General features: G+C 53.2%; 1 protein-coding gene and 1 long non-coding RNA gene across 2 annotated transcripts in view; one reads left to right on the top strand and one right to left on the bottom strand.

Annotated features, from left to right (window-relative positions):
* Window positions 1-4: 4 nt before the first annotated feature.
* On the bottom strand, window positions 5-3,992 carry LOC118238441. Its single transcript, XR_004768773.1, has 2 exons — window positions 2,360-3,992; window positions 5-897 (listed from the first exon to the last, which is right to left on the bottom strand). It is a non-coding gene; the product is annotated as an uncharacterized LOC118238441 (long non-coding RNA).
* Window positions 3,993-4,078: 86 nt separating this feature from the next.
* The window catches only part of Mtcl1 (microtubule crosslinking factor 1), a 116,343-nt gene continuing 110,175 nt past the window's right edge, over window positions 4,079-10,246 (top strand). The window contains 3 exon segments of the mRNA XM_035441173.1: window positions 4,079-4,787; window positions 4,790-4,855; window positions 4,858-5,555. Of these exon segments, the coding sequence (XP_035297064.1) occupies window positions 4,529-4,787; window positions 4,790-4,855; window positions 4,858-5,555 (1,023 nt within the window). The 5' untranslated portion in view covers window positions 4,079-4,528.

Raw genomic sequence — 10,246 nt, 5'->3', positions numbered from 1 at the left:
GCAATTCATAATCAATTGTGTATTTTAGATGGGTGTTGGTGGCGCACGCCTTTATTCCCAGCACTCCAGAGGCAGAGGCAGGTGGATCTCTGAACTTGGGGCCAGCCTGGTCTACAAAAGAGAGTTCCAGGACAGGCTCTGATGCTACAGAGAAGCCCTGTCTCAAAAAACAAAAACAAAATGTATATTTTACTAAATAAAATTTATGTATAAGCATATATGCAGAAAACATATAACAAAGTACTCTTCAGCTAGAAGTAACTGTTAAGATGCAGACAAATGCAGGTGTGTTACCGTGACAGCTCTGATCTCTTGAGTGACAGTGACCCGCATATGAAATGTTCTAAGAGGAAAGAAGCACATGGCTGTAGCCCCAGCTAACTTGGGAAGTTGGGACAGGAGGATTCCATGAGCACAGGAGTGAGGCTAGCCTGGGCAACATAGCAAAATGAGGCAGGCAGGGAGGGAGGGAGAGCGGAGGGAGGGGAAGAAGGGAAGAAAAAGAAAGGGACGGCCAGGGGTGGGGGAGGGCAGGGGAAGGGGCAAAGGAAATCCCAGTCCAGTCCACATCAAAGGTCGCAGAGAACAAGTAACTTTGGCAGGACTTGGAGCCTGGTTTTCCTGTTATCTTCAAAGAGTTTTATGCGTGTCTCTGCAGGAGAAACCCCTGGGTGGACACTACAATGGCAGCATGGTCCCATGCATGGTTGGTCACAGAGATGGTGGAGGAACCCAGAGCCAAACTGGGGCACTGAAGAGACGCAGAGATTGGTAGGCACAGAATTTGGGCCAGATTTTGACTGTCAGATGATGGGAGAATGAACCATTACCGGAAGGTGCACAGCACCCAGGGACAGCGAGATACTGAGAATGCCATGCACCTGGTGAAGAGGCCACCTGTAACCAAGAAGAGAGGGAAATGTGTTGTTTTTTCTCTTCCTCCAATCTCCCAACAGTACCTTCCCTGTCCAAACCCGGCCGACAATTGCAGAAGCTTGCAAAACCACTCTTGGGTTAGTCACCTTCTGTTAGTCCCAAAGATTCGAGGAAAAAGACCAACTGACCCAAATAATTATGGGCAAACTGATCAAGGCCAGCAATTAATTAAAGCAAACTTTTTGTGTATACGGGCTGCCGTTCCCTAAGGTGGGGTTCAAGAGGTCAGCATTGGATGAGAGAGGAAGGCAGTTTTTATAGCTCAGGGGTGGGGGTTTCCAATGGGAGATTTGGTGTGCAAAATAGACTGGGTTGCAGGAGAGGTACATGAGCATTGCACGGTTTTTGTTTTTGCTTGTTTGTTTTTTTGAGACAGGGTTTCCCTGATGTAGCTTTGGAGCCTGTCCTGGAACTAGCACTGGTCTCGAACTCAGAGATGCGCCTGCCTCGGCCTCCGAAGTGCTGGGATTAAAGGTGGGTGCTACCACCACCACCACCCCCACGTAAGTATAGCATATAAGTCCTAATGACCTCCTGAAACAAAGGCATAATTAGAAGGTGGTTGCGACAAGGTGGTCATATCAAACTTTTGAAACAAAGGTAGGGTTGCAAAGATGGTTATACACAACTTTTTGAAACAAAGATATGGTTGGGGTTTCCTGGAACAGGCAGTACAGAACCATTTGTGGCTAAGGTTACAGGTGGGGCACAGCCCAGTCTTGAGAAACAGATTTAATCATAAACAGGAATGAACCTAGTTTGTTGTCTTTAATATAAGATAGCTTTCAAGCCTAGGATGGAGGCAGGCTGGCTGATCACTTCCTGAGAGGGGCTGAGTGAAGGTCTACATCTGAGGGAAAGCGACCAAACAGGCACAGGCACGTCTTGTTGTGTTGGTATTCTACAGAATAAAGAACTTAAGTTTCATTTAAATTATAAACCATTAATCTTTAGACTAATTTAATAAGAGAAAAGAATCTTTTCAAATTACAGCTGACTTTAAACATTTGCCACAGGCGGCAGAACTGTGCGTGTGTTCGAGCACCTCCACACGCACTGGGCTACATGTGGGTGGTGGGTGTGTGCGTGTGCTGTATGGACGTATAGTGTGGACGTATATTCCTTCCCGCCTCTCCACCCCCCCCACTCTCTTGAGACCCCAGAGCACATTTGTTTCTGCTACACTGGCTGTCCAGTGAGATCCCGGGATCTACCGGATCCATTCCCTCCTGCGCGCAGGTCACAGGAGAACACAGACCTCTCTGGTTTTGTTGTTGTTGTTGTTGTTGTTGTTGTTGTTTTTACCTGGTGCGGGTGTTGGAACGCCTGACCACATGCTTACACTGAGCCATGCCACCAACCCAACAAGCACCTGCCTCTTTAAACCCGTTAACTTACAGGAAACAGGAAAACAAAGAATTACCTAACACCCCAGGCCAGGTGCAGGTAGGTAGCGTCACCATCATCCTAAGAAAGAGGAACTTGGTCCTCTCTAAAGGAAAAGGAAGCCGGGTACCAGTCTTGTGGATGTTTTTGGAAGACAACTTACTGGAACGCTTTTGGGTGGATTTTTGCGTGACTGTGTATAGTCTGAAGAGGTGGCATGCTGTACTTAAAGTCCTGGACGTAATTCTTCAGGAATGTGAGGGTGTGGGTGTTCTAGGTCACCTGCCCGGGACTGGAGTCGCCACTTTGGTACTGAAGGAGGCACTGGAGCTCCCTCTAGTGGTCATGCTTAACCAAGCGTGGCTGCCGGCCTCTATTCTCTTTCCTGGCCCACAATCTAACAACCAACTAGTGTCCTTTTCCCTCCAAGCACTCCAAGGCGACTCAGGATGTATCTCACTTTCAAAAGATTTCCAGAAAAGCGGTTCTCCAAGGCCGGGCCCGGTTTCAGTACGGTCTGACTTTCCGGAGCACGACTTTCCGGATTTATGCTTAAAAAAAAAAAAGTCAGTTTCTGGTGCAGCTTCGGACAGTTCTGGCTAAGTAGGGTCACTCTGTGGTTAGGATTACAGACTTCGGAGTCAGTCTTCCTTTAACATTTCCAAGTCTGTCATCTCTCTTTGGGGTGTTTTATGTCTCAGCAAGTCAGATGAATCAGGCTCAGAATCCATCCCTCTTCCCCCACAACTTCAAATCTAAGCCTCGCCCTCCTTACACTGCGCTGTGGACTGGCCTCTGCCCAAAGCCCAGCGCATCTCTCAGGAAGACACAGGACTTAAGCTTGTCTTCGGCGCATTTACTGTCCATCCAAAGCCTGGGACGTCGCCACGCTCACTGTCACAATCACTTTCCGGGAGAAGGACGTCCTCCTGTTTCCCCATTTAATCAGCATGCAGCCAGATTCGGTGTCCTGTGAGTCTACAGGTGAGGAAGGAACCCGAGACTCACAAGGTCAAGCGTCCTGCACACGGGGCGGGAGGAGACTGTGCTCAGGTTCCCTGGAGCTCTAAGGCACACGGCTGGCTGAGACTCCTGCAGACCTGGGTTCGAAACCCGGCTGAGCCTCGGAGCTCAGTCACCTCCTCGCGCCCGTGTTTGGTTCTGAAGGCAGGGTTTCCAATTCGGGACTGTTACTAGCACGATAAAGCGTGAGCCAGCAGCGCCTGGCTCACGGCCGCAGGAACTATAAATGTGAGCTCCCTTTCAGACCCCAAGCCTGGCGAACGGCTTGGCTTCTCCTATTTCTACAGCGGCTCCTCCCTCCCGGAGCTGCCCAGGCCACCGGGGGTGCCAACTGTGGAGCGCTGCGCCGGTCTTGACGCTGCATCCGGCACCAGCGATCCTTCAGAGGCTCCGGGGAGAGCGGCGGGGAGCTGGGGCGGGGAGGCAGGAGAGAGGACGGGATAGAGGGGGCTGGGCGGAACGCAGAGAGAGCTGGCACCCCCTGCGGAGGCCCCGCCACACGGCCCGCACCTCCAGGGTCCCCGAGGGGCCCAGGCTCTCCCTCTCCCCGCCCTTCATCCCAGCGTCTTCCCTTCCTAGCCAGCCCTGGGTGGGGTCCCCAGCGCATCCAAAGGCAAACAGTGGTCCGCCGGCTCTGCGTCCCCAGAGCTCCGGCCCCGCCCTCCAGCCCGCCCCGCCCCGCCCCTCCGCTCCGCTCCCCTCCCCGGCCGGGTGGCAGGAGGCGGGCGTGCGCGCGGGGCTCGGGGCGGAGGGGAGCGAGCGTGCAGCTTCTCTGCGCCCGAGCCGCCGGGCAGAAGCCGTGGCTGCCGGTCGGTCCCGAGTGGGCGGGGAGCGGGGCGCAGGAGCCCGGCGCGCGCCGCCAGACAAGTGTTTTTTTTGTGTGTGTGTGTCTGGGTGCCAGGCCGCGGCTGCCTGCGAGCTCTGAGCGCGCGGCGCAGGGGATGCGAGCGGCCGCCGAGGCGGCTGTGCCGGGAGAACCCGAGCGCCGCTGACCCGAGCGAGGGGAGAAACTCCCCCGGGTCTGCCGAGTGAGGGGGAGGGGACGGCGGGAGCGCGGGGCGCACGCCGGGCGGGGCAGGGGGTCAGTGATGACCGGGCGCGCGGGGAGGCTGCACGCCGCCGCCGCCACCGCCGCCCGGAGCATCTGCCGCCTGAGCTGCGGATCGCGGCCGCCGCCCGGGCCATGGAGACGCTGAACGGCCCCGCGGGCGGCGGCGCCCCGGACGCCAAGCCGCAGCCAGCCGGCCAGCATCACCGCCACCACCACCTGCACCCGCTGGCCGAGAGGAGGCGGCTGCACCGCGCACCCTCGCCCGCCAGACCTCTCCTCAAGGATCTGCACACGCGGCCCGCCGCCGCCACCCCCTCTGCGGGCCGTGCCCCGACTCCCGCCGCTCCGCGCTCGCCCAGCCTCGCCGGCAAGGCGCCGCCGTCGCCCGGGCCCCGGCCGCAGCCGGCCGCCTCTCCCGGCGCAGCGGCGTAGTCCCCGGCGCGAAGGACAAGCCGCCGCGGTCGCCGGAGCCAGGGCGGCGGGCGGCGCCAAGGCCACCCCGGGGACCAGGAGGGCGGCGCGCGCGGGGCCGGCGGAGCCACTGTCCCGGGTCGGGAGGCCGGCTGGGGCCGAGCCGCCGCCTGCCGCCGCGAAGGGCCGCAAAGCCAAGCGCAGCCCCGGGACGCCTCCGGCTCGCGCCGTCGGGCCCCCGGCCCCCGCCGCCCGGGTCCCCGCCGTGACCCTCTCTGTGACCTCGGTGGCCGGCTCGCGTATCAGCCACACGGACAGCAGCTCGGATCTCTCGGACTGCGCCTCGGAACCCTTGTCTGATGAGCAGCGCCTGCTCCCCGCAGCCAGCAGCGACGCCGAGTCGGGGACCGGCTCCAGTGACCGCGAGCCCCTGCGCGGAGCACCCACCCAGAGCCCCGGAGCCCGCGGGCCACCTCCGGGCAGCCCCGAGCCCCCCGCGCTGCTCACGGCGCCCCCTGTCGCTGATGCCAGTCTCGGGGGCCGAAGCAGCCCAGGCGGGGCACCCTCGGGGTCTCCGGGACCCGGTTCTGTGGAGGATGTTGGGGGCCGAACGCCACCGGAGAGGACGATTCTCGGGACCCCCAGGGAGCCTGGCTTGGGCGAACAGCCCCGGCTCCTGGTGGTGGCTGAGGAGGAAGAGCTGCTGAGGGAGATAGAGGAACTGCGTTCGGAGAATGACTACCTCAAGGTGAGCGTCTCTGGGGTGGCAGGTGTCTCCGAGGCCGACCCCGGGTCCTCTGGCTGCCCTCAGGGCCTGCGAGCCCAGTCTCCCGGGGGCCTCATTAACTCCTTACCTCTTACACTTTGCACTGCACTGCACCCCATATCCACTAGGTTTTGGTAACTTAACCCTAAACTTGTGGGAAGACCTGTAGGTCTGGTTTTTAGCCTTTGGCTCTTGCTGTTTGTAAGAAGTCTTGCGTGTCTTCGCTGACGTCGTTTAGGTGTCTGTCAATCGTTCTCAGTACACTGACCCCTGCACTGTCACCTGTTGACGGTCACCTAGAAGCCCAGCCGCGACCCTACACGTGCACTTGTGTGTGGTGTGGTTTCCAGGTGCTGGACTTACCCGCAGGTCCTCCTGTGGGTTCGGAAAGCTGGGCCCCCCACTCGGTATCCTCCAAGTCTCTGGGGTATAGCAGAGAGGGCGAGTCTTTTTAGTGATAAACAGATGTTAAATTCAGACGAAGGGCCTTGAACTTGTGGCCTGTGTTCAGGGACAGCGATAGTGTGTGTGTGTGTGTGTGTGTGTGTGTGTGTGTGTGTGTGTGTGTGTGTGTGTGTGTGTGAGCAGCCCTTTGTAAGTGACCACAAGTAGTCTTCCAACACCTGTGTCAAGAAAGGATACACAGGCTCTTTCGAAAGAACTGCAGCCTTCCACTCTGAGTGTTGTCCAGTGTGGCCTGCTAGCCATGGTCTTGTCTGGTTAACATTGGGACAAATAATCGGACTCCATCTTCTCCCCAGGGCTGGCCTGTAGGAGAGGGTTTAAACAACGTTGGGGGTGAGTTAAGGACAGTGGAGATGGTTGGATAAGAGAAAACGAAGGGGGGAGGTAGTGAAAGTGACCTAATTTGTTGTGATCCTTAGGTTAGTAAATAACTCCAGGAATGTAAATCTGTTCACTCCTCTGTTAAGATCATGAATATCCTGCCCAGAGCCAGGCCGCCCATGGTTGTGCGATTTTCGTTAGCAGGTGTTGAACCTGCCTGATTGAGGCTGGGATGGAGGTTCAGGGTTTTGAGGTGACGGTGGTGAAATGTACAACTCAAGCTGGAATGAACACCTTCATGGTGGGTCCTCTGAACCCAAATGGTTTATCAGAAGTGACTCTTGAGTCCAGTAATGAGGTTATCATAGGTGTAGCAAGGCAGACGGAAGCGAGAACAGGCACTGGGGATGCTTCCGATAGTGTGTTTGCTCTTGTCGCTTGGTCTTATGTAATAGATAGCAGCAGAGTGCATTTGTTTCAGAGGTGTGGACAGAAAAGGCAGCTGTAACGCTGTGCAGATGCCTAGTTAAACACAGTCCCGCAGGGTGCAGGGTGGGAGAGGAAATCATGCGTTTGCAGCCCCAGCAGTAGGCTTAACTCACGGACTATGACCTGCAGTAGTTCTGCAGGATTCAAACTACTGGGCAAAAAAAAAACCCGAAGTTTTCTTTAAAGAAACTGTCACAGCATCCTTGATCTCAGAGCAGGCAACTTAAGACACCATTTCTAAGCTAATTCTTGATTGCCGCCTTATTTGCTTTGCCTACATACTTGATTTGAAATGCACGATTAGATCCTCAGTGAGGGAAAACAGCCATCTGACCTTGGAGTCTGATTTCTATGCATTTGTCATTTCACTGGACCCTCACCACACGAATTGGGTTTTGCCCATTTCCTCCACACACCACCATTCTAGGTGTAGAACTCTCCGGCCTGAGCATGCTAAGCAAGATCTGTGCTACTGCCCCACGCCCTCCAGACCCTGCTGCTGTTACGTCACAATTCCAATTCCTCAGGCAGAATGCTAGGTATCAGACACTATGCTTTGCCCAGGGCTACCCTGCCAAAAAAGTGGTGCTCCCTTCTGTTGCCCCTTCCAGAGCCTGCCCACCAGGCTGCACTCCACTTGGCAGCAAAGCTGGCGTATACCGTGCAATGCCTCAGAGCTTCTTCTTCTTCTTTTTTTTTTTTTTAGCTTTCCTAGGGGACCTCTGTTTTCTTCTCAGGTGAAAGGCCTATATGAGTATGTCTCACTGGCCTGTGTTCGAAGGGCTACAAAAATTCCGCTCTAAGGTTTGATTTGCAACAAATGTTGTGTTGCTGCTTTCCAGGGAGAAAGTGTCCTGGCAGCCTGTTAGCTGAGCCTGTAGAGTCTATCCTTCAGCCTTTCCTTGGACAGCAGGAGATAGAATTGGTTAGACAGGGTCTGAAGGAGAACAGGAAGCAGAATAATGCCTGTGTATGTATGCCGTGTGTCTGCTGGGTCCTTTGGAAGCTTGAGTTATATATAGTAGTTCAATTTCCAAAAGAGTAAATCAATTTCCAAGAGTGAAGAGTCCTAATGGACTTCCCTGCCCATCAGCGAGCCTGCCCCCTTGCGTAGAAATTGGTCGGACCTCATGGCAATGACCTCAGAAGGTGTGGTCATTCCTTTGTTGCACATGTAGCTAGAATGTATGTATTATAAACTTAATCTTGCCTTTTACCTTGCCCCCCTCCTCCCTCCCATTGGTAGAAGAACTCGTGTTTCTTACACAGAACTCCTGAGACAGCATCTGTCTGCCCCAATGTCCTCTAATAAGAAAGTTTGTGCAGAGATTTTACATCTATAGGTTCTGGATGGCTGTGGCTACTCCATACATTACGTGATTTTTCTGAGCTGCGACCATGGTGGTGCAGGACTTGCAGAATTAACCGAGGTGTCTGGAATAAGAAAGTTAGGTCGACATTATTCTGGAAGGATGTCTCCTTGGTCAGGATATTGAAAGGACATCTCTTGGTTGAGTACACATTCTCTTCTGCTGTCCGGAGCATGTAGGGTCATCTCTGACCCTGTCTGCTCTTACATCAAAAAGGGCACTAGATAATAAGATGAAAAAAGCAGAATGCCTCAGTTCAGGTGGCTTGTCTGTGCATGAAAATACAAGCAGAAACACACTTGGGGTGTCCTTTGACCTCTGATGAACTCACGATAATATTCAGAAATTAAGGCCAATGCCTTTGGGTCTTTTCTAGACAAACCCAGACAAGTTTCTTAATGCTGAGGACAGACTTCACAAAATGCTGGCTTGGTTCCTCCCTGCCTGGCATGTTGCTTGAGTGCTCTGGGACAAGCAGGCAGGCGGGGCTGCTCACTCTTCACATATTAATTGTGTCCTCCGTGTCTATGGGCTTTTCCTGTGGTAATCACTGAGTTTGTTGGTGGGTTTACTTTTTACTATATGATGTGCTCACAACCTGCCTCTGGACAGTGGGCACTCCCTCTGATGTCCTGTGTGGTGGCCCAGTGTTGGGATAGGAAGGGCTGTTTCTTTCTGCTCTGCTTTGAGTTATTTCTAAGAATCCCTTTGATGTAAAAACATGAGGACAGATGACTGGCTTCTTGGGAGGAGTAATGTCTTAAAGAGAGGTCATTGAGGTTTTAGGTTTTCAGGAGGTGATGTGGATTGAACCCCTGTCATCTGTGTACTAAGCACAGACTTGGCACCAAGAACACCCTGAGGTCTGGGAGAGATTTTTAGTTTCTGGCAGACATGGTTTGTTCCATTTGGCTGGCTGGATGGCAGGTGCTCAGCATGGCCGGAGGGTAGGGTGTTGATGTAGGCAAGGACTAGCATCTCAGCCCCTCCTTCTCTCCCCTTCCCTCCCCTCCCCTCTCCTTCCCCTCCCCTCCCCTCCCCATCCTATTTCTTGGGGAGGTGTTAACATGGTTAGTATTTATTCTTCCAACATCCTGCTTCACATAGGCATTCTTTATTCAGCCTTGAAAGAACCAATATGCTAATCTTAGGTGGTAAGATGCTGTGGTCCCCACAGTAGCCACTCAGCTGCCGGCTGGACTGTCCCTTAGTAAACAATAGTGGCAGTCCCTGGGCCTGCTCAGCCACAGCTGGTCCTCTGCACAGAGCATTGCCATTGTCCCAAAGGAAAGGAGGCAGATTATTCCTATATGACAAAAGATAGCAGTTTCTGCCCTGAACTCCCAGAAGAGGCGACTATTGCAACAGTAGCTAAAAACTGTTAAAACAGTGTTTCCACTGGGTCTGTTTGCAAGGAGTAGTTAATGTTATGATAACATTAGATAGTTACTGATCTTTTCTTCAGTTCAAGTACAAAGTGATAGATGGATTTCGTTGTGGCACTTTCACACATACATGCCATTAATCTTTGGTTAAGTGAAATGAGACTTGAATATAGTAGTATGATCTAGATTTTAGTTAATTATACCAAGAAATCCTGGAATTGGTTATTTTGGATAAAATTGTTTTACTCACCTGCACACATGGCACCCCAAACGCTTCCAATTTGATGTCTAATATAAGGTTTGATTCGTTATCTGTAGCAAAGGGGAACCATTGGACAGCTTCACACAACCTCAAGAATCTATTTTATATGACATATTTAAAAAACCATAGCTAATGGGCGGGGAGGTGGCTTAGTGGGTCATCACAGATGTTGCCAAACCTGGCTTTGATGCCTGCCACCCACCTGGTGGAAGGAGAAAGAACCAGTTTCTGAAAGTTAATTCTCTTGACCTCCTCAAGTATGTGGTGTGTATCTTCCCCCAAGAATAAATGCAGTGTAATTTATTTTTTTTTAACAAGTCAAAATGTGTCATGAAAATGTAGTTACAAACTAGAGTAGTTTTTTTCAACAACGTAATGGCC

The sequence above is a fragment of the Cricetulus griseus genome, chromosome 2 (assembly GCF_003668045.3).
Source record: "Cricetulus griseus strain 17A/GY chromosome 2, alternate assembly CriGri-PICRH-1.0, whole genome shotgun sequence".
NCBI classification, from domain to species: Eukaryota; Metazoa; Chordata; class Mammalia; order Rodentia; family Cricetidae; genus Cricetulus; species Cricetulus griseus.
This window is presented reverse-complemented; position numbering and strand designations above follow the sequence as displayed.